The 24,571-nt window shown below is 43.8% G+C and overlaps 2 protein-coding genes across 5 annotated transcripts in view; both read left to right on the top strand.

Moving 5' to 3' along the window:
- HIPK3 (homeodomain interacting protein kinase 3) overlaps positions 1-7,214 on the top strand; it is a 113,631-nt gene extending 106,417 nt beyond the window's left edge. For all 4 annotated transcript variants that reach the window (XM_040609562.1, XM_040609560.1, XM_040609561.1 and 1 more), the window contains exons 14-16: positions 903-1,138; positions 1,409-1,536; positions 3,189-7,214. In XM_040609562.1, the coding sequence (XP_040465496.1) occupies positions 903-1,138; positions 1,409-1,536; positions 3,189-3,665 (841 nt within the window). In that variant the 3' untranslated portion in view covers positions 3,666-7,214. The remainder of the gene's footprint in view (positions 1-902; positions 1,139-1,408; positions 1,537-3,188) is intronic.
- Positions 7,215-11,819: 4,605 nt separating this feature from the next.
- Positions 11,820-24,571, top strand: part of KIAA1549L (KIAA1549 like) — a 138,161-nt gene continuing 125,409 nt past the window's right edge. Inside the window, exon 1 of the mRNA XM_040609357.1 lies at positions 11,820-11,914. The gene's annotated coding sequence lies outside the window, so the exon portion shown is untranslated. The remainder of the gene's footprint in view (positions 11,915-24,571) is intronic.

Below are 24,571 nucleotides of genomic sequence, written 5' to 3'. Positions count from 1 at the left end.
TTTACCATCTTCTCAGCCTTTTCTTCTTCTGATACGAGCATGGAGCTTCAATAAATGTTAGCAAAGGCTATTATTATGATGATGATGAGCTGATTTCTCCACTGCTCCCTTCCAGCTGCTTTGGTGAAAGCAGTGGTTGAATAAATGAGTTTGCACCACTTGGATTTCACAGACCACAAATGCCAAAATAGCTGCTGTGTAAACAGAGGGTTGCATTTGTCTCTTTAATCTACAGCTGAAAAAAAAAATAATAAAAAAAAATCTGTCAGTCACGTGCAGGCAGTGCTCTCTGGAGCAGCTTCAGAGAGACCCAGTTTTTCAGTAGATAAGGTCTAGTGTAGCTGCTGGTGGTTGATATGAGGATGAGAGGGAGCTCCTGCTGCTGTGCAGGCTGCTTCCTCAGCACGCTCTATCCCATCCTGACTTTCCCAGGCCCCAGGGATGGCTTTTTGCCGACTCTGGGATGTGGCTGATGTCTAGAAGGAAATTAGATCGGTATGTTCTCATTTCCTAGCATAATAACTATCAAGAGACCTTTTATGTTTTGATTCAGGAAGAAACAAAATAACCTTTTATTTGACCGAATAATCTAAATTTTGGGTGGCTTGTAAGTACAAGATTATTTAAAAAGTAATCACAAAGTGGGTGCAAGTCGGGTTACACATCTAAAGTCTTTATGTAGAAGTTATCTCCTTGCTCTGAGCCTTGCAATTTATGGATAGAATGAGTTTGAATATTGACCTGCCATCCAAATGTCTGTCTTCGTACAATTAAAATGTAACATTTTAATCCACCTTTGAGTAGCTTCACTTCCATAAATTTTATGAGGTAATCTAATAAAACGCATCTGTTTTGTGAAAATGTATGTGTTTCCATGTAAATACTTTTTATTTTTTTGATAGTATGTCAGATGATGAACAGGAAAGTGGATGCGATACAGTGGATGGTTCCCCAGCCTCGGACTCTTCAGGACACGACAGCCCATTTGTGGAAAATGGCTTCGTAGCTAATACCAATAAAAATAAGGAAACAAGAGCATCTGTTAATCCTGAAGCCAAATCAGCTGTTTGCACTGTAGTGGTACCACCAATGAGGCTTGAAAACAGGTTACATCTTGATGAACAGATGGTGAATACAGGTAAGTTCAGGTGGATTTTTTTCTTTCTATACCATCAGATAAGAATAGGAATTTGAATGTTTATTCAATAGCCATGCATATGAAGATTTCTACCTACTTGTATAACTGCTCATCTGTAATAGATGCTTCTAAATTTTGGTATCTTTTGAAATTAGTGGATTATTTTATTATTTCTTCCTGTATACTGAAGCAAATGAAACTCTGTCTAACTTCTGTTAGAAGAGAACAGTGACAACAAAAACATAACATTGTTCATTTATATCTTGGAAGATGCTACGTGCCAGCCACTGAAAAAGGGCCGGTCTGTCCTGGGAAGAATAAACCAGTCTTCTATTGTAGGAAACCGTCAGCAAAAACTGACATCAGCATTCCATCAGCAACATATAAACTTCAGTCAGGTATGTGTACTTACTCACATCTAAGTAGTATTTTTCTATCTTGAGGTTCCAAACATGCTGAATGCTCACAATTTCAATTGCTGTCAATGGCAACTGCAGGTTTTCAGCAGCTTGATTACAGAAGTGTTCAAATCTTGAAAAATGGATTTCAACTTACTGGGCAAGTCATAAGTATCTTTCACTTTTGGTCATTTTCTTAAAGCAGCTCAATTTATTTTTAAAAACGATAGAAAAGCCTCACTGGGGAAATTATCAGTGCCTACACAAAATCAAAGCAGGAAACAAAATGAAAAACACATTAGCAATTTTTTTTCCCTGCATCCCGATGCTAAAGTTTTCATCGTGTGCGGTTAAAAAATATAGCTATATTTCAGCCTTGTTCTGTTAGCAGTGTGCATGAAAATGCTTGGAACTGGAGTATCCAAGGACGAGGTAGAGCTTAGCCAGCCCAACTGTTTCTTACCTTTGCTGCCAGGTAGTGAAGCTGCGGGGGGAAGAGGTTGTGATGGTAGTTCAACACAGTGTTGGCAGATACCCAAAACTGATTTAAAAGCTACTTTTATTGTTACCCAACAACACAGTAAATGTGTCTGCTGTGGCTGAGAACTGAAGTTGACATATGACATCAAGTTTAAGCCCCTTTTAATTAATTAATTTAGAGCTGTAGCTGCATCGAGCTTTTGGTTAGATACTTGGAGGTATATTTAATCTAAGAGCAGTACCTGCCTGTGTAAGTCTTGCAGAGTAACTGCAAATATTAAATTTAAAGTTAAATACTTAAATGGCAAGCATGCTTTGTGTAGATAAGAGGATTTACCATTAATGACTTGAATAGTTTATGTTGAAAGAAACATGTGGGTGGGTGACACAGTCTCCCCTTCTGCACAATTATGCAGAAGGACTGCTTTAATTAATTCTAATCATACCTTAATATGATCAGCATAGTATTAATTTTTAATCTCTTCAATGACTGCAGCTCCTCAGCCTCTTGGCAGAAAGTGTAGAACGTTGTTTTCATTACAAAAATTTATGCTGATCCTTCCTTCTTTGGTAGATGCCCTATGTAGTTTGTAGTCTGCCTCATTTAACGGGAGTAATTGATTTTTAGTCCTTCTCTTTATAACTGTTAACGATTGCCACATCTTCCTGTGATCATAGCCCTAGACTTCTGTTTGCCTAGTTGTCTCAGATATTTTCAATCCGTTTATTATTTTTTCTGCTCTCCTCTAAAATTTCTCTCCTATTTGTCCTCTTTGTGCCTCATTATGGTGCCCAAACTGAATGCAGCACTTCCAATTGATGCCAAGCCAGTGCTGAGTAGAGTGGAATAAGCACCTTGCTCATGTGATACATGGTATTTCTGTTAAAACAGCCCAGCATGGCATTTTATCTTTTTTCTTTTTTTTAATTTTTTTTGCAAGAGCATTAAAATAACTTGTGTTCTGTTTACCATCTCTTATTGTCAGATTTCCTGTCTGTGCTACTTTCTAAATAGCTACTATTATTTTTTTTGTTTAAGCATTTAATTATTCCTGTCTCTATATTTCTCTCGATTTTTAAGTTGACTAGTTTTAGTGCATTATTCCATTTTTCAAACTCTTTTTTTTAATACTCGGAAATATTAAGACCTGCCTGTTTCTGTGTGTGGACAGGTTCAGCACTTTGGATCTGGCCCGCAGGAGTGGAATGGAAACTATGCTCATCGGAGGCAGCAGGCTTACATCCCAGCCAGCGTTGCTGGTCACGCTTTCTCCCTTCCGCAAGGAAGTCCCAATCACACTACCGTGCACGCGCATCTCTCTGGAAGCACCCACCTCGGAGGACAACCTGCTATTCTTCCGTACCCGTCGCCGGCACCCCTTAGTACTGCTGCACCTGTTGCCCACCTCCTTGCCTCGCCGTGTACCTCAAGACCATTGTTACAACACCCAACGTACAATCTCTCTCATCCCAGTGGTATAGTACACCAAGTTCCAGTTGGCATAAATCCCCGTCTCTTACCTTCCCCAACCATTCATCAGACTCAGTACAAACCAATTTTTCCACCGCATTCGTACATTGCAGCATCTCCTGCTTTCACAGGATTTCCATTGAGTCCAACAAAACTCAGCCAGTATCCATTCATGTGAGAACTCAAACACGGTATATTGAGGAAGCTCAATGATACAGAAGTTTGATTTAAGAAGAAACATGGTATTTATTAAATATTAGCCATGGCACAACAGGAAAATTATTTTTTTGAATCATGTAGACTTGGGTGCAATTTAAACAACTCTGAGCTTTAAAAAAAACTCACTTTTAATGTGTTTTGCACATTTGGTATAACTTGTCTTTGGTCATGTTATCTTCTTATATAGTAACTTTAGACAGGTGACTTATGGGAGCAGAAATCTGGTTTTGCTCCTGCTATTTTTTATAAAATTGCCTTCTAACTAGTGCAAGACACGTCTACATTTGGGAAGCCATTCAGTGTACAGAACTAGAGCAACAGATGCACATGTGTCAGCAGTACAGTGTGGAAGTAACTTGTTTGTATTGCGTATCTTGGTGTTTAAATGTTGAGTCACTTATCTAAAAGTTGAGCTGTTGTTCTTCACATTGCATGTGTCTTTTGCATGGGGAAAAAAAAAAAAAGCCTAAACATTGCTCTTAAATGTTGTTGTCCTAATAATCTCAGCTGCATTGTAAACTGTTCCCACACATAGTGCCTTAAATATTTGAGGTTGTTAATGTTATTACTTATATATAAATGTTGAGGACTGCAGCACTTAAAAATTCAGATCTGCTGATTTTTTGATAGTGTAATACTCATTTTGGGTTTTGTGTGGTATGATTTTAGTATTGGGTGTGTTTTCCTTATCGAGAGGGCAGCATGTTTTGCTGTAGCCGAATTTTGCTGTCTTTTTTTTCCCCCAGAACGGTCTAGCTTCAAGACAAGACTTTAGCAGTGTTTAAGAAGAGTTGATTCAGTAGCTATTGAGTAGTGACACACAACACGGTATTTCATACTGGTAAATTGAACTGCAATACAACCTAAGTAGTTTTATTTTAAAAGTGCTTGTCTAATTGGAAATAATAAAATGTTTAGAGGTGCGATAGGCATGACTGATTAGCTAATGAAAGAAAAAGCCAAGTGCTCATTGATCCATGATGTGGTTTCATCTTAGCTTGAGCAAACCATGCAGTATTTAATAACTAGTAGCAGAATATTTACTATTGAAGCTTGAAAAGATGTGAGTTCTTTGTGTGCAATCTTTCATTTATGCATGGGAGAGATTTTAGTCTTTTTACATTATAGTATTTGTTTTAGCCTGTTGCGGGTGTTTGTTTATTTAATACATTCCGTCAGGGACGTAAATTACATGCTTTTTGCATTTTTTTTTTTCCTTAGGAAGTGTGTCTTTTCGTTTTTTGTTTTGTTCAAATGAAGTTGCTTTTGCAGCACCAAAGACTTAATCATCCATTTCCTATAAAAGGTAGCTACTTTTTCATAGACCTCAAGTATACTGTAGTGTAGAGATGGGATTTACAGAAGGTATTAAGCTGAGGCTGTGTTTTAGCTTATGGGCAAGTAATAAATCGTATCATTTATCTTGAATGTATCATAGATAAGCTGCTATATAATGATTGCCACTTCAGATAGCTGTGAAATTAGGTGATTAACTAGTTCTTTCTTAGCCTTCTAATTTCTGTACAAGTCTAATTACATGAAATAGAAGCCGGGTTTTGGGTTTGTTTGTTGTTTTCTTTTTTTTTTTAATTTGTTTTCATGTTTGAAGTGTCGTAACTACTATACTGTAAATGATGGAAGATGATTGCATATGTTTTTTTGGGGTGTGTTATTTGCATCAGTATTTTATCTCCATTAACTTTGAGCTCATCACTGCATATAAGTGGATGTATTGATGTAACTTAATTTTTTTATGTTTTCATATTGGCATTGTGTAGACACTTAAGCTGCATCTTGCAGGCTTGACTTAACTTTTTTTAAAACAAAATCTGGAATACAATCCTTGCAATGTTGACTGGAATAAGAGCGCAAAGCATTTGAGTTGAACTCTGTCAATAAGCTAATAACTGGTAATCTTTTTCTTTACTCCACTAACACAAGCAGTGTTTTATTTAATGAATGTCTGAATGAAATAAATGTGCCTACATTTGATTTATTTTTTAAGTAATAACTAAAATACAACAGTATTAGATCATAAAAAATAATAAAAATACCAGCAGTACATTTTTAATCACACTGAAAATTAAGAAACCTAACTTTTCCCAAAAGTTTCAGTGTTTTTAGTAATTAACTCTATGCATTTTGTACAAGTGTGTGTATATAAAGTATACATTAGCAACTAGGAGTATCCTGATGAATTTGAAATCTTATCACAAGACATATATAGAGTCTAAATAAGGGGAGTCAAGAAAATGCTCAAATTGGATATCCACCTGACCACTTCAGACTTGTGCTATATGGTCCAGCAGATAGTTTTCTGTTCACCCCCTTGCGTTGGGAAGCGATGTTTTCTTGGTGCTCACGCCATTGCAGGCAATGGACACACCAAGAATCACCAATGCAAGTGGAGTAAATGAATTTTGTATTGTGATAACAAAAGAAAAATACTGCATTTTTTTTCCGGGGCCAGGGGGATCTTCATAGGTCTAATGTATTTACTGTACTTTCTTTTTACTGTGCTTAAGGTTTTAAGCTAACGTGCTTGTTAAATTGACACAATTATCTGTATATCACAACAGTGTCCTATTGTATGCAGGAAAAAGTTGCTGTAAGTGCACCCCAAGTTAGATCTGCTGCTCTTTCTATGTATTGTAACTTTAGAAATGTCTGCATTTCAAAGCACGGAATATTTGGGATCCTGCCACAGCTTAAATTCAATATACCAGGTAACTTCCCCCCCCCCCCCCATCCTGCAATACACTCTGAGAGAACGGACTCTTGCCGCCGCAAGTGTCCGGGGCCCATCTGCAGAATAAAAAGCTTTCAGGGCAAGGGCCTTTTCTGTGAAAAAAGTCATCCTCTGAGAAGCATTTATAGACGTTACCGTTTTAATGCCTTTTTTAAATAAAACACTGCATGACTATGGAATTGCATATCTGCATATTACTTTAATTTGCAAGATTTTATATGAGTTTTCTTGTGTTCAGTTTTTAACTTTACTTCAGGGTGTTTTATTGGTCAAATATGCTACTGTATTAACTTTTTTGGTTTTAATTTTTAAATTTTCTGGTTTTACTGCTAATGAACTTGGTTTGTGTTAAGTAAAAGTTAAATCACACTGCAAGCTGTAGGAAGACTTGTTCTAGAAATACCCAGTGATAGAGACTTGATTAATAAGTTTGAACTGTTACTGTTTAACAATTCGTAGACTTGTGGCTTTTTTTTTTTTTGCTTTGGATTTCTATGCTACACTAGTTCGCCATGTAGCAATTGCACTGTGCAATATTACAATATGAGGACTGGGAAAATTTTTTATGGATGTAATGTCTCTTACAGTTTGCGATAGTATTTCTTTCTAGTTCTCAGTGATTTAAATGTGACCAAGCCTTCTGTACTTTGTCACAAAAAGCGGGTTTTCCAGGTGACTATTTTGGTGAGTGTCAAAATAAGAATTTATGGTGTATTACTGTCAAGATTCACTTTGAATTAAAATATATATTGCAGCAGATGACTTCTGGTGGCTTTCATTTTTTTGGCTGTGTTACATCAAGGCTGGGTTAAGGCAAACATGATTAAGATATTCAGGGAGTGCTCTAAAATTCTGATAGAATCGTTTGAAAGCTGCTCTTTCTGAAATTTTATGGTTTTTTTAACTTTCAAGGCTTCTTTAGGAGGATCTTGAGATTCTGCCTTTGGTGCAGCCAAACCTTGAAGGTTCTTTGGTCTGGATGTCCCACTTTTACAACCTTAGGAAAAGGTTATCTGCCCCAGATACCAGCAGATGTGTTGCTGATGCTGAGGTTCGTACGGAGTCCCTGGCAACTGTTGCTTGGGCAGCAGGAGGGGGCTCGCGCTGCCGCAGGTCATAAATATAAGAGACTGAAATGACAGTGCAAGAGATTTTTGATACCAAAATATTTCAGAATGGACAGAAAGCTTTACTTTGCTAAGTACGAGGTGCTGCTGTCACTGACCTTTCACGGCTGCCCGCTCTTCAATGCAGGTTGGCTGTGCTGTCTGCAAAGCTGTTTCTACAGTGCTATACCTGAGGCGACATGAAAAAACATCTGTCCAAATGCTACAGACACCTCTATTGCTCTGTTGCTAAGCTTGCTTTTCATTCTTTGCTGCTAGACTCAGATATTGTTGACTTTTAAATGCATGCTGATGTCGGTATCTATATCCCATAGCAAACAGGGCCACTGCCTTGGTGTATTTTACACTCCCACTTCTGGCAACATCTGACAAGGAAAGGCAGGCTGAGCCTCTCAGAGGGACTGTGCTGCCTGAAGTCCTTTCCGTTCTTGCTTTCTATTAGTAACACTGTCCGACTGTCCCCTCTGCGCTTTCCTGTCCTGTGGAAGGGTAGGACTACAACAAACAGTTATGGGTAAGCCATCTTCGTCTCAGCTGTCTTTCGGAAGACTAACACTGGTTTAAAATTTGGTATTTCCCCTGTCACTAGATGCAAGGGACAAATTTATACTGCAGCTGTGATAGATTCATTCAAAGAAATCAATGGGGCTGTCGTGCGCTACAGATCTGTAGCGGGACGAACAGGTTCGGGATGATGCTGTGTTTCCTCAGTGAATTAGTTTAGCTTTTCAGCTGGAGAGATGATCGGTCTCTGGGTGGCAACAGAGAAGCTACTGTTTGCCATCACTCACAAAGTGGTACAGCCCTGAGCATCGTGGTAGATTCACATTAATCGCTGCAGCTCATGCATCCCGTGACTCCTGCTCCTGCAGTGAATGGGGGCAGGAATCCGTGTGAGTCGGAGTTGTGGTGGGGTTGTGAGATACTGCAGCTCCCTGCATGAAGGGCTGTAACTTCTCTATAGGCCCATAATGTTCAGCACGCACGTCTCGTGTGGTGCAGCACGCTGGGGGTGTCAGAGAAATGCTGTAGCCCCTCCTGCCTCTTCCCACACTGAATGGCATGGGGACTGAAACGGGCCGTTTGATGCCCTGCCGTGGGGGAAGGCGTATGAAAACATAAATAAGGTTTGACGGTGATTGATGGTAATTAAATCTTCCTGCCTTTCACCTGTAAGAAGGTGCATTTTATCTCTCAGGAGAGGTGGGTATGTGCTCTAAGCAGACTGGGGTGGTTCTAGCTGCCCCTGTGTTGGGGAACAGCACGGACGGCTCTTTGTTAGAGCGATGGAGCTTCATGCTGAGAGGCTGAAATACACATTTGAATGGGTTCTTCCCCGTAAACCCTGAAGTACCAGGTTAGCAGCATCTGCACCCTCTTGGTAGAGGTGCCTGGAGACTGGGCTCCATTCAGCGGTTGTATTTGCGGAGTGAGATGTTCATAAACTTGGCCTGTTTATTCATCAACATCAAAAATGCCAACCGTTCTGTTGCAAAGGGAGACCATGGCCTGCCACCAGCCTCACGGAGAAGTTGCTGCAAGCAAGGCAATTTTGGGTGTAGGTTTCACTCATTCCAGCCAAGGTCATGCAGATGATGTCAGTTTAGTGCTTTGGACATAGTAGGAGAGTCCATGCAAACATGATTCTGGTGGGGGTGTGCAGGGTTTATGGTTACAGAGCACGGCGGGGTTACGCTCTTCCCCAGCAAGAGACATGCCGGTCCTGGGGAGCAGCATTCGAGGTGTCTCAGCCAGCCAGTGCAGATCTTCGCTGGCATGGAGCGTCTTGATTCTCTATCCATAATGAGACCTTCCTACAGCACGGGCTACCTTCTAGCATTAAGGATTCTATAGCTGAGAGGAAACTGGCTTGGAAGTACATACGCTTGACCTCCCTGTGCCCCGGGAAGGAATGCAGGGGCAGCGTATGTGGGCTGCTTGCAACACCAGCACCCGATAGTGATATATACGGGGCATGTGCATGCTGTAGGAGAACACGTATGTAGGAAAGCAAATCTCAGCACCAAGTATGGATGCACAGGTGCCCCCCCTCCCCCTCCCTGAGTCTGAAATTACCTTTTTGGACAGGGAAAACAAATAGGATTGGGAAAAGTAAGTTTAGGAAGTAGTTAACTGCAGTTACTTGGTAAAACTTCAGTGATTTTTCACTCGCTGTACAAGATCCTATCCATCATCATTCTGGAAAACATGCATTTTTAAAATCCTTTGAAATAACAACCCCATCAGCTAAGAAAAAAAATGGTATTTTATACATAATACATTCACACATGCACATATATGCTGTATAATGGAAAATCAAGAGAGGACTGCGATGGTTAAGGCTAGATCGGGAAAAATTGCTGTCAAAATTCACTTACTGATGGATCTATGACAAAGATTGTGTTACGACAAAACTTAGAGAAATACGAGAATGATGAAATGAGTCATACGCTGGGCTCCCTGAAGGTAACGAGAGGTGCCACCAGAGGGCCCTGCACCAAGTGTGTTGGCCCCAAGTAATCCGGCGTGATGCGTAAGCTGTCCGTGTTACTACAATAACCATACAACTGCCATCTTTTCTCTGTGGATGATCATTAGCAGTTATCACGCGGAAACTAATTTTGCATAGAATGAATTAGCTATTTGAGGGAAAAGTTAGTAAAATGACACCAATGGGCTGTGTTAGTGGCTGAGTAACGGTGCTGGTGCCAGGCGGGGCGTGCTGAGCCGCTCGGATCAATGTGTGCCCGTGGGCCGCCAGGCTGGTGGGTTGCAGGGGGCAGCCGGGCAGAGGCTGGGGGGCCGTTGCCAGCCCAGGCGGGGGCTTGCTCTGCCTCAAACCTGGCTGTTGGGAATTGATCGGGGAGATGACTTCTTCTTTTGTGCTGGAGCTGCCGGGAGGCCGGGGCAGCTTTCCCCTATGTAGGCGATGCTGCACCCGCTCACGGTGGGCTCTCGGGGGCCCGGAGCACGCTCTGCCCCCAGCCCACCTTCGCTGTGCTGCTCCCGCCGGCGCTGGTGCTCGCAGACACGGTCTGGGGAGTGAAAGAGCCCAAGGAAGCAGTGCCAGAGCTGGTACTAGAATAAAGAACTGACGTTACCTCTGCTGGCAAAACTAAGTACGGAAAACCCTGAACGAATTGCCGTGATGTTTGCTCTGGCCGTGACCGAGGCGGCTTCTGCCTCTTGCTGGGGCTCACCTCGGATGTCCGTAACAGTTTGCTGTGCCAGCTGGCCTCCTGGCGTGCCTTTGCGCCCCGCAGAGGCAAACCTCCGTCCTTCGAAGCTCCCTTTTCAGCCGGGAGGTCCGGCAGCGAGCGGCCGAGGGAGGTTTACGCGCCGGAGGCCGGGGAGGCGGCTGCCCTGCGGCCGAGCCCCCGGGCGCCCCAGCTTCGCCGTCCCCCGAGCTGCTGCGGGGGGGGGCTCGGGCTGCCGCTGGCCCCGCGGCTGGCCAGGGCCGGTTGGCGGCGTCCCAAATGTGCCAGCGGTACCTCGGCTGGCAGCAGGTGCCCCCAGGCTGAGCAGGGGGCAGCTTGAATCTTGCCGGGTCACAGGACCCCTGCCAGCGGGCGTGGCTTTACAGCTGAAGGGGGAGCCGGGGCTGAGGGGGGCTCGGGCCGGGGTCTGGCGGCGGCCCCCGGGGCACGCAGGGCCGCGGCTCCCTCGCACCGCCCGTTTGCCCGGCACCCTGCCCGCCCCCGCGGCCCCCCTGCCCCGGCGAGCGCTCGACAGCGGCCCCGGCGGGGCGGAGCGGGCCGGGCGGGCGCGGGGGGCCGGGCGCCCGGCGGGGCGGTGGAGGGGGTCCCCGCGGCCCCGGCAGCGCCGCCTCCGCTCCCCGCCTCCCCGCGCTCGGAGGGCGGGGAGCGGGGCCGGGACTGGCGGCGACGCGAGCCCTTTGTGGATGAAGCTCCCTTCCGCGGCGCTCTGCGCGCCGGAGCCGGAGGGGCCGCGCCGCCGCCGCCGTTAAGGGGCACCGGCACCGCCGTCCTGCGGCCGCGGCGGGCGCCCGGGCAGAGCCGCCGGCAGCATGCGGGGCCCCCCGCTCCTCCGCCGCCGCCGCCGCCTGCCCGCGCAGCCGCTGCTCTAGAGCCCGGCGCGGCGATGGGCAGCGCCGCCCGCTGAGCCGCGGCGGGGCCGTGCGAGGCGCGGGGATGTGGCGGCGGGCGGCGGGCGGCGGGCGGAGCGGGGCGCGCCCCGTAGGGCCCGGCCGAGCGCCCGGCACCGCGCCCCCGCGCTGCGCCCCGCCGACGGGCGGCGGAGCGGGCCTGGCCGCCGCCGTCCTGCTGCTGGGGGGGATCGTCGCCGTCCTGCCGAGCGCCCGGGCCGAGCCGGGTAAGGAGCGCGGCGGGGGCGCGGGGGCGGGCGGCGGGAGCACGGCCTCACCGGGAGCCGTGCCCGACACCGGGAGCACGCCCGACACCGGGAGCCGTGCCCGACACCGGGAGCACGCCCGACACCGGGAGCCGTGCCCGACACCGGGAGCACGGCCGTCACCGGGAGCCGCGCCCGACACCGGGAGCCGTGCCCGTCACGGAGCCGCGCTGTCACCGCCCTGCGGGGAGGCTCGGGCTTCCAGGCGCGGAGCTGCCGCCGCCCGCGGAGCTGCCTCACCGGCTGCAATAGCAGCGGGGCCGCCGCGGCGGGAGCGGCACCGGGCGGGCTGCCGGCGCCGTGCGGCACCGCCGGCGGGCAGAGCCCGGCTCTGCCTCATTGTCTGCGGCGCCCTCGCCCCGCCGCTCCCGCCACCGGGGCTGCTCTGCGGCGGGGGACGCGGGGGCTCGGGGCCCTTCCCCGCAGGCAGCCTGCGCGGCGGCCCCTGCCTCCCTGCCCTCCCCGGCCAACGCGCGTAGCGGCTTTCCCGTGGGACGGGCCGGCGGGGATCGGGCTCGTTCCTTGCGGGGCAAGAGGGGCGGGTGGAGGCTTTTGTTCCAGCCGGGGAGCGTGTGGAGCGAGGGGGCTGCGTGAGGCGCGGGGGGCGGGGGGGGGCAGGGGGCAGGCGCGGAGCGGCGAGGGCAGGTACGCAAGGGCGAGCAGGGGGCAGGTACGGAGGGGTGAGCAGAGGGCAGGCACTGCCCAGGTCTCAGCACAGCATCTCAAATGTAGCTGAGAGCTACAATTTTGGGGTTATATTCGGGGTTAGAGTCTTCCGATTTCCCTTCACTTTTTGAGCCAGGCAGCATTCTGCGCACTCCTCACTTCCTACAGCAGTCGATATGCTGGTGACCTCAATGCAGAAATGATTACTGTTGCTAGTAGTTATTGTATGTGCCAGATATAGGTGCCAAATATAATCTAAGGCTATGCTGAAGTAATTGGAAGAGGCTAAAATGGATGTACGGCTAGATTACTCCCATGGGCTTAAGAAAAGAGTATGGATGCGGATCCGCATTTCAAAGCTGTTAATGTGAATGTACAGTAATCGTATAGGATGGATGTCAGTTTTACGGTCATAATATAATAAGGTTTCTCATTTGCAGGTTGGAGGCTGGTGGTACAGTGCTTCATACTTCATGATTTGTTCTGAGCGTGTAAATACTGCCGTTTGATTTATCTCTGTAAGATAAATTGACCCGTGATCAGAGGCTAATGCCTGAATTTTTACCTGTGCTTGTCAGTTCAGGCTGGATTTCACATGAAGTTTCGTGCCATGTCTGAATTATGAAATGTGCCTTCACTTGTAGCTAGCCAGCCTCTTGGAACTGATTTTTAAAGGCTGAGGTATTTCTGACAATGCAACAAGGCACCCCTTCACACTCGATTGCTAGATTCAGGAATAGAATGAAAAGTGTTATTATTCTGTTTGCTCCTTTGTGGTCTGTGTGTCTTTATGACACGGCCATCATCTCACTGTTAAGTGAGGAAATCCAACAGAGTTCAAAAACGTATCTGTAGGTACCTATAGCCTACAGCTTGGGAAAAAAGAGGTGAGAAACTACAACAATGTCAAGAAGCCAAAGTGCATAATAACAGTATGCATAGCACCCATGGTGGAAAATCCTGTCACTGATGGGTATTGCCTGGGAATTTTAGACAACTGAGTAGTTACATTAATGTAATCTGTTGTAATTAATAGCTTTGAGCTGAAATTGCAGGTAGAACTTTATTAGTCCTATGCAGTGTTTATCAGTAAACAATGGCTAAGGTGCAGAAATTGGATGGCCATCAACCGAAAAAGCTCTGCCTTTCAGCGAGAGGGAGTGCATGAAATGCTGTCTGCCATGAAGTCAGGGGCAAAACACCTAGCAGAGCCAAATTTTCAATCAAGAATATTAATTTTGTCTAAGAAGGTTAACTTCTGTATGTTTACATAGAGCAGTCTATGTGTAGTTCTGGATTTCTGTGAAGCGAACGTGCTTTTACTGCTTTCTGTGAGTATGACTGTGATGTATATGGTTCATAGAGCAGGTCTACTGCCGTGAAGTCCGAGGGACGTTACCTGATGCATTAAACACTGGGAATAGCATTTGTCATGCACCGTTTTTACTACAGTTTTCTCTGCTGGGGAATATTTGCATCTGTGGGATAATTGTGTCCGTCCGTCTGTACACGCTCACAGATGAATGCTTGGTTCTTCTGTTGGGTTTATGTGCAACACACGGCATTGCTGTGTGTGAAGATGAAGCAGGGAACTCAGGGCACGGAGGGTAAAGAGAGAAGTTGTACTCTGATGCTAGTGCTTCAGAAGCCAACTCAAAAGTCTCCTGATCCCCGAGACGATTTTAAATGGCTAGGGTAACAAAATTTCCTTTGACCTCAATAAAAATTCAGGACAAAGGGAAAAGATCTTCCCGAGAAGAGATGCTGACAGGATGAGACGTTGGGCTACCAGGCAGTGGGAGCAGAGAGATGGGTTATCTCTGTGTTAGGGGCTCAGAACCAGACCTCAGTGCTTGTCGGTGTCTTGAGACACTGTTGACATCGAGTACAGAGTGATGAGCTTTCCAATAGCAGGTGAGAAGCTTTAATTTTGACTTCAGAAGTATTTTATGCTTCTTTAGCTGCTTACATACAGAACTGCTCAGTGACAGAGCGGAGTTAATCATTAATTTCCTCAGTATGTCATCCCCAGGACTGCCTGAATTCAGGTGGAAAATAAAATTACATTGTCCACTCTAGTTAGAAGTACAGAACTGTGATTTCTGATGGAATATAGAAGAATGAGTGCAAAAATTCAGTTAAACTGACTATATCTGTCAAGAAAGATAAAAGTAATGAGCCAGAAAACAAATGAGGGCACGTGGGGTTTTAGGTTGACTCCTACCATGCTCCAGCCAGGTGAAACTCCCTGGTGAAACAGAAGCATGAACCCTGGGCAATCATTTTCCTTGGTGGGGAGAAGAGAGAGGCGGTTTCTGAAACGGGTGTAACTTTGAAAGGGCGCTATTGAAAGCTGATCTGGTCTCAGCGGATCTGTCGGCTGGTAAATACACATGGCACTATTGTTTGAGTAAAATGGAGGAAGAGGAGCATTGCTCGCAGTTGTGTTGCCCATGAGTTTAATCAACTGATCAGAGGGGCTGCAAGTGGCAGGGCTGGGGAAATAAAATCTTCAGAAACGTTAAAATATACCTTTTATGTATGCCGTCGCCCTTTGTGCTTGCTTGTGTAGCCTGTTTGAGTGATGAACTTGTCAGGGAAAGGTCCGTTTCTTCCTACATCTGCTGAACACTAGCACAGTGAGATCTCACCTTAATTAACAACAATTTCAAAAACAATAACGACACCTCCAGTGCAGTGGCTGCTTCTCGCAGCTGGAGCTTCGATTGAACAACTCGGAGAGTGCTCCGTGCCAGCTGCTAAACTGCCAGCCCCACCTCCTATGGACCACGGCTGTCGATGGATGGCAGCTGCCTGGGCTGGATTCTCAGCTCCTGAAATTCCACAAAAAGCACCAGAACTGGCACATCTGGAAGCGTACAGTCGGTGTGGTGTTTCCATTGCCAAAGGAGCTGCCACAGAGGTGAGGGCTGCGAGCGTACCAGGGCATGATCCCTGGATCCAGCTCCACCTTGAGGAAATTAGTGACGACAAAGGCACTCGATACCTGCTGTGGCTGCTGTCCAGAACTACCAGTCCAGCATTTTAGGAAATCAATAGTTTCAGGTTGGTCACGTTGCTCTTTTAGTGTTCTGTCTGATTATCTCAGCAGACCAAAGTATGTGCAGGTATCTCAGCTACCCTGCAAAAGAACAGCGAAAAGTTCAAATTCAGTCTCATTTTATTCAAAACAAAAGAGGAATCTAGAGTGTGGGTGGAAAGGTTAGGCCACCGGGAGCATGCAAACCAATGCTGCTTTGGGAGGACGAGGATTTGATGGGTACGCTTGGCATCGATCCACTGGTCACAAGTTACCTTCTTTCACTGCTTTCCTGGATCTGAGTTACTCCCTGCATTAGCTGATAATAAATAATCTGAGTTTAGCATTCTGATAGGTACAGAATGCTTTAAGTTCATGCATACTGAAACCACCTTGATGAAACGGTTCTCTGTAGATCAAGAGAAGCAGCTGGTATCTCAGATGAGGTTGAAGGGTGCCCATGTTTTGCCTGTAAGCAATGCTGGCTGGCTGTTGGAGACCTATGGTTAGAGAAGAACTTTCCAATCTTATTTTCAGTCACGTTCAGTCATCCAGTAGCGTATTGGAAACGTTGTATCCTCCTAATCTTCACCGCACTACTTTCTGGAATGTTTCACACTTGCTTGAGGTCAGGTTGATGAACAAGAGGAAGGGAGCTGGGAGTAATTTTCTGTTTATGGCCTTTTCTTAGTCATGTGGGAATGGTTGTTTCTCCTGAAGTAAATACCGATGATATTTGCATAAGTTTGAATTCAGGCTTAAATGTCCAAACACGTCAACATTTCATTAAAAAAAATAATAAAAAGAGCATTTAAGTGGTTAGGTACTGGTTTAACTCCCTTCTGCTGGGTGCAAGGAAGGAACTACTGCACTTACTGAACGACTCTGCATTTTACTGCTGATCTCGTAAGGCACTGCCTTCCGACTAGCAAGGGGGGATAGCAGTGGTGGGCTTTGGATTTAGGGCATTTCTCTGCTAAAACACCCCATGGAAAAACATTCCCGATGAGGGTGTTTAGTTAGAGAAGTAGAAGATACAGGAAAACCAGTTCCTGTACATCTCACACAGAGCAGTTTGCTGCTGAAGCAGTTGCAGTACTGTTGGCAGAGCTGGTCTTTGTGCCTGAGGTTGTGACTCAGAAATTAAGGGTCAGGTTCATGAAGAAAAGGCAAACACATCTAGAAGTTAGTTTTAAAAAATTCCAGGAAATAACACTTGTATCCTTGAGTTGAAGGTGCGCAGGAGTTTTCCTACCAAAAAAGAGAAAAGAATAGAAAAAAACCTCCGGATGAAGTAGGTTGGGACAGAGCCGGGCAGATAGCGCTGTGCCTGTCTGAGTGAGAGGTGCTCGATCAGAGGCTGCCTTTGGGAAGGTGACAGCACAGCTGTATGAAGGACCAGAAAGGAGGAACACCCACCACTTGGCCTGGGTGATGCATCCCCTTTCTCTGCAGCCTCCTCTGAGGCCGTGGGGTTCTGCTTGGGCTCACGCTAGGCTAAATGATCCTTTATCCACCCTTCAAACAGCTTCATTTGGTGGCCCCTGTCACCAGAGCATTTGAGGCTTCTGTAGTCATTGCTGGATCATGTATGTGTATGATAGAAAGGATTTATCCTTGTTTTTCAGCTAATGGTCTTGCCCGTGATCACTCTTACCCTGTCTTCTCCATTCAGGCTAGGTTGGCAGCTCCACGAGGAGTTGAGCAGGAGACAGGCAACTGCTGTGAACTTTCTCTCTTTCCAGTGTTGGTGAAGTCTATACCCTCACGCCCATAAGCTGCTTAGCAATACCTCCCTTACTCTCTTCCTGCCCTGCCTAAAACCCAAATACACACAAAACAGCGATCCACAGCAAAAATTTTTAGATGCCACGAATGAATCCTCAGAGTTTATCAAGAGAGTAATGAACCAATGTTATGCAAAAAAACCAGCAGGGTCTTCCCTTCTTTCTCCTTAAACATAACTTTCAATAGTTTTTGATTTGAAAAGGTCGATAACAAAACATTTGGAATTGAAAAAGAAGCAAACGAGAGCAAAGTCCAGGCTCTGAACTGAAATTTTAGTGGCAGTCCTACATACATGCAGAACTATACAAAGGGAACATCTGCACCTCATAATTATTGTCACAAGAAGAAAGGCCGGTAATGCTCTTAAAGTCTGAAATGGAGATAGGACGCTGATAGGTGCCTGGAGTGCATCTTTGAACACAGGTGATGCTTTTAAGGGCCTCTCAAGAGGAGCTATAAGTGACTCAGTTTGACTTCTTCCTTTTAAAGGAGTTACTGCAGAAAACGCAAGTCTGAAGATACAACCACTATGGGCCCCTTTTGGGTGAAAAGAAGTTACTATGTTATTAATATTTAAATAACAGTTACTTTTTCAGGTATGAGGTATATACAGTGTGTATAGCAAATGTAACACTCATAATATTTCTATTTGATCTTGAGGCTAAATCAGGGAAAATTCCTTTCTGGATCCTGGAAGCATAGGAGGAGGAAGGAAGGGAAAATGAAAGAACGTTTGAACATGGAGGAAATAAACATCTAGACTTAGAAGACAGTGCCAGTTTCCACATTTTCTCCACCGCACATTGCTAAACAATCTATAATACCTTGTCTATCATTTTATCACCTGTAAGCAATGTACCGGTGTTGGTCTTTTAAGGGAAGTACCCAGGCTGATACCTACTGACTTTGAATAGGAAGAATACAATGGGAGAAATCAGAGGAAAAATTATGCAAGATGGGCAGCAAGGAATGTAATTTTTCTGGGCATGTTCTCCAGTGTTCAAGTGTTATCATCAGGTTTAATGCATCAGCTGGGGAAGAAGCAGTAGCTTTTTTTTAAAAAAAAATTCTCCTGAATTGCCTTTGTGTGTGTGCGTTTTCCTTATTATGACAAAAAAGCCTCTATGTTGAATCTAGTGATTTTGGTTGCTCTCTAGGAAAGTCTTTGAACATGATATACCTACCTACTGATCATGTGTTTTGCTAAGTGCTGATGCAGATGGGTGGTGATAAAAAATTCCTGAAGCAAGCCAATATAAATTAAAATCCATCTGTATACCAGGTAATAAAAAAGCAGCAGAACTATCCTGCATCCCTCTGCTGTTCAGCAATACGATGATCTCACTGCAGTGTTTTTAGCTGAAAATAAGTAAAAAGTCTGTAAATAAATTGTTGCTCTGTGTTTGAGAGGTATGGATTTTGTAAATCAAACCTTATATGGTTGCTAGCTGGGATAATGCAAGAAGATTGTTACATAAATATGTGTAACTCACTATGCTAAGAGACAGATTTAGTAAGTCAAAAGAAAGGCTAAACATTTAAATGCATGGATATTAAAATGTCAAAACCAGATGCCAAAGGAATAGGAAACAAAGATGTATTAGTTTTCCGTGGTATTTCTTAAACAAAGACATAACTGAGGCCAGCAAAATATGTTGGCAACCAATGTAAAAATGCTCAGAAGGGAGCTGAAGAATGGAAGTTTATCCTTGGGAACAGTTTGTTACCAAATAGTTGGTCTTTGTTTTGAAAATAATAAAATGACTTAGATTGTATGATTTTGTTTGTCACTGAAGTTCTGAAAAGCTGATTTAAAAGCAACCATTACAGACTCACCTGGTTCTTTCTTTGTGTTTTCTTTTAATTTGATGAGTAGCCTTGGCCGATGAATGTATCAGTGACGAAAAATTGGATTTTATAAGGGTCATGGCTAGTTAAGAAAGGGAATGCATGTTTACAGTTTTCTGTTGTGGTAGTATGTCTTTGATGTGAGATCTTTAAGCTGAAATTTTTAGGGGTAGTTTTCAGAAATCCTTACAATTGATTATTTTTGGTTATAGCGTATTCTGCTCTGTACTTCCATGATACTGTAATTTTAAAAATGCTTCTCTGACCTTGTGGTAAAACATCTTGGCAGAATGATTTAAATACCAGTACAGCTTGATTGTTGTAGCAGTTCAGTATGCTCAGGTAGGGTTGTCTGATTCTATTGATGCCCACCAACTCTGGAAGTCTCAAATCCTGTTCTTTTTTGGGTTTTTTTTTTTTGTTTGTTTATTTGTTTGTTTGTTTTTTGCAATGAGTGTAGATGCAGAATTAGATATTGACATAAAAGTAGACTTGAAAATGCTGCCCCTCCTTGATTGGCAGTCCATAAACATACTTGAAATTGCCCAGCTTTTGCTTGTACTTTGCTACTACTTTGTTAGTAGTAGAGATGTTTTTTGATCTGCAACCTGCTGATTTTATCAATATATTTCCCCATGCAAGGTTTGGTATCTAAAATTAATTGCTATTTAAAACCAAAAATTTGACTTACTGGAGGAGTGGAGCTTGGATTCTAAATTGGCTACAGGCAGTGGTCTTTTGCTAGGCAAAAAGTGGGAGTGTTGATCAGACATTTTATGGGATGCTGTTTTAGCTCTACTGCTATTAAAAAAAAGCTTTTTTTTCCATACCTTTTTTTTTTTTTTTTTTTTTGGTTTTTGTTTTTTTTTTTTTTTTTTTTTTTTTTTTTTTTTTTTTTTTTTTTGCTAATGAAACACCTAGAAAAAGCTTATGGACTCCTGTCACACAATTAATATGAAATTATTGACTTATTTTCACAAGTAATTTTACCAGCTTGTCACCTATCAAGAGGTCTGAGACACCTTGATGTTTTACTGAGAAGGCACATACAAAGCCTGTGGACCAGGCTGGATTGTTCCTGAGCACCTGCAGCATCTCACATCCAAAAGAATATTGCAAGTAGGGCAGTGATTGGCTATAAGGAGGAGTACAGAATATGGGGAAAATATTGTATTGGTTAGAGATTTCTAGGCATTTAGGTCACAAAGGAGTCATGATGTCAAATTTGTCTTCTGCCTAAGGTGGGCGGTAAGATTTCTCTTTGTTTTAGTGGCTGGTACAATCATGGCAGCTCTGGGTAACCTTTACAAGACTATGCCATCCTAATTAAAATTTTTCAGGGGCTGAGAAGTTCACCATAATTGTTGGTGAATAAGGGTGTTACTATCGTGTTTCAAAATGTATATAATTTTAAAACTGAATGTGTCTCACTTCATTTTCTAGTCATTCTGTATACGAGGCTGAAGAGCTTCAAAACCTCTTTTCCACGCATAGCTATGTCTACACTGTGATCAAGTCTTGCCTTTTGCTTTGAGTTCTCAGATGGTTCCGTCAAAGGCATCTTTTCCACATATTTTGTCATTCTTTTGAGTCCTCTTTGAAGTCTTTCTAGTCTGATGTCCCTCTGGAACTGCAGCCTCCAGAGCTGGTCTGGTTTTCCTGGTTCATCAGGAAAATCGGCATCAGTGTCAGATGTAATATAATTTTTTGTTGTAATGCTGATCTCCTCATATGTGAGTTGAATTAACTCCTGTAGGAGTTCCTACTGATCTGATTACTCACCTCTGCTTCCAAGATTTATTTTTTTTAGAGTAAGTTTACTCTGCAGACTTTGGTATAGTCAAGAGAAGCAAGATTAACATCTCCTGAAGCTACAATGCTTCTCCTACTTGTGGAAGCTGCAATCTGCTCAGCAGACAAAACCCTTCATCATTGTTCCCCTCCACAGACACTGTTATCCCATGAAACTGGTCTGCAGTCTTTATTTCCAGATGTGTGATCTGATACTTGACTGCATCTGCCTGCCTGCTTCAATGTTCATCACTTTCCCAGCTGCCATCTGAGAACTTTTATCAGAGATAGTTTTGACTTCCTCCAGGTTACTGATAAAAATGTTGAGTGCAAGGCTGAGAATCAGTCCCCATGGGAGTCTATCAGAAGCATTGCTGCTCAATTTAATCATTTAAAATCTACTGCATATGCACCATATTCATTTTATATTTTATTAATCAAAATGAAAGATATAAAGTCAAATGCCTCATTGAAACCTAAGAATATTAGATCAAATTTGTAGTCTGATAGAAGTATAAAATTAAAGTGATTCATTGTCCATAAAATCTTGTTTCTGGGCATTAATTATTCCATCCTCCTTTTGCTCGCCATTAATCAAATCGTTTTCCTGCTAATCCAGTCCATCGTCATCATCAATATCAAACTCTCTATTTGACAGTTCCCATTTACCCTGTTGAAATGTCACAATATCAAAGAACAAAGAGAAATACTGTTCTTTGTTTGCTTTGTCTCCTAGCGCTAGGAATAATGGGACAATCAGCAACTGAGAAAAAAAAAAAAGTCTCATTCAAAACCCGTCAGTGCTGCTTCACCCCCCTCCGGCTGTAGGGCTGGCACCCCAAGAAGTGGGTGCTTTAAGGACCCTCACAATGTAGGTCTGCTGCACTCTGGTCGTGCCTGGCTGCACCGAGTGATAGAGACTGAAGGATCCTGTCTGGTTCAGGGTGGCATTTCCTACAGTCCTGTATGGACAAAGAGAACATTGAAAATTTGAATAATAAGCACTAGAAGAATATAAACTGTAAGAAGGTGCATGGAAAATAAGCTCCTGGAAAACCAAATGCTACTCGGGCGTAGTCGACGCTTCTCCTGAGGGCTTTGTGCTTTACTTTTGCTTTTGTAGAAAAATAGTCTGGGAGTAATTAACTTAAAAAATGCATGCTTCTTACCTCATACCATCCCCTAGTAAACAGTAAGTCAGTTTGTGCGTGTGAAACTTGCTGCGAGCAGCGAATTCCACCTTGTCAGTATCTGTGCATGTGTCAGGGTGTTCCAGCATATCTTGGTAGAAATAACATGGTTTTGCCTTTTAAGCACTGAATGTGTACTTTGTCAAACAAAAGTTTATTAATTACAGGGCACCTTCATCTTTTAGAGTCTTTTTAATAGCAGGACAATATAGTTCTTTCTCTTCAATACTATTTAAATGTAAGAAAAAAAAAGTGATAAGAATTACATAGTGGAAAGTAAAGCTCTTTTATTACTCTATTCCTGTACAAAGTAAGATTTATTCCCATCAGAGTAACACTTACAACCCTTTTGTTATGTCAGTACTCCTCTCAATGATAATATTGGCATTTGTTCTTGTAAACAATTGGAGGACTGCCATTTTAGCTGATGCCACAGTCTCCTTAGGGAAACTATTTTTGATGAATGTAACCACTTTTGATAATTTCCACATGTGAAAGGGAAATGCAATCTCACTTTGGAGCAAAGAATGTACTTTATTTGCTTTCCGTTTAATACAAGTGGATTCTTACAGCTGAGGTGGCAATGGGATTTGGAAAACTTAGATTAAATGGAGTTTTAAATGGATTAAAAAATGGATTTTTTGTTCTTAAAATATATACTGACAGTGTTGATAGAGTGACATTTAGATGCAGACTCTGGTGCCTGTTTTTGTCAACGGGGTATAATAGGGATTATTTTTAAGTACTTGCTAGTGTGTACGTATCCCATTGTGCGGTAAAAATTGTTCTTAGGAGTATTTTTTGGCTCACTGGTTAAGCTACCTTTGCTAGAGAAGACATAGTAATATTCCAGAAAAAGGCTAGTGAGGTCACTTGAGAGAGGGTCTCCTGTGGGTTCCCAGCACTTGCGGGGGGTTTGTACCCTCAGAGCTGGGAAACCAGGGGGGTTCTTCACCTTCTTGAGGAAATAGTAAACGCAGCTGCTCTGCAACCCAGAAGCAGGCGGGGCTGTGGCGTGGTGATCTGTGGATTCATCTGGGCTTTTTCCAACTCTTCTGCAATGTTCCCGTGTTGGAAATTGTGCTGCATGTGCCATGCTTTTCGTTTTGTAGGGTCTCTGTATAGCGAGTACTTTCTGTATTGACTGCCTGCTCACTGCTCCTCAGGTACTGGATGGGTACAGGTCAAATACTTTCTGGTCTTTACTGGAGAGTCTGGGAGGTATTGGTTGCACCGCTTCTGTTGTCTGCCTGGGCTTTGTGCATGGCTCCTGACTACAGAGACTGTAAGAGATAAAATTATGTATGCTTATTCATGTCATCAGCTTTAAAGAATTAATTTGCCTTAACTAGCATTTGCGTTCGCTGCATTGACAGCAGCATTTGTGTTCAATGAACTTGGGCTTTTAAAATCCGTGTTATTGCATATTTTGCTTCCAAAATTTCATGAGTTTTAGAAGCGTCACCAGTGCTGAGTTAGTAATGCATTAATAGTTCTTGCTGTATTGAAAACCATTTCTTTTCTTTATGTATTTATTGTGAAACAGTTATCATGGGAGAGTTCTCTCCCTGTAAATGCAGAGGAGAGAGAAGGCACCTATCCATTCTACTGGGACTTAATTTCTCTACCCATGGTTGCTTTTGCTGAGCTAATCTCAGTGTAAAACATCAATTTTTCATCTCCACTTTATGTTAACTTTGGTTGACTCAGTTTAGACAATCTGTGTAGTCCAAGTGCTGTATCCCCACTACAAGTTCACCGTGGGAGTCACCTCAGTGTAATAGTGCTTTTGGGGAAGGTTTCGCAGAAAAGAGGCAATATTGAGCTGAATGTCTTTCTCCTCAGCTCCATCTACAAGCAGCGGTGCTCTGTGGGGGCAGTGGGGCACCGAGACCTGGCCCCCAGCACCCCAATATCAAGCACCTCCGTAAGACCCAGCGAGGTTGCTCCTTTCTTGGCATCACGAGTCTCCATTTCGGCTTTGTGTTTGTACATTCACTCAGGCAGAAACACGTTATGCATTTCCAAATCAACATATTTACCGAATTGTTTTTAATAGTTGTTTCTTTCGGCCAGCTGATTCGTACACTTTCCTGAGCATTTAATTTGATTTCTAAATTAATTCCATATCAGGGAGTAATTAGAATAAGACAAAGAAAGAATAAGTAGGACTTAAGTTCTGAAACAAAACTGCCATGTGAATTTATTGCCTGCGGTTCTTCTGGACCCGGTCATCTGCTGCAACTTCTTTTAATAGCTACTTCTGACTTTAATGCGATCAAAACAAATGTAGCA

The sequence above is a fragment of the Falco naumanni genome, chromosome 10, assembly GCF_017639655.2.
Source record: "Falco naumanni isolate bFalNau1 chromosome 10, bFalNau1.pat, whole genome shotgun sequence".
NCBI lineage: Eukaryota > Metazoa > Chordata > Aves > Falconiformes > Falconidae > Falco > Falco naumanni.
This window is presented reverse-complemented; position numbering and strand designations above follow the sequence as displayed.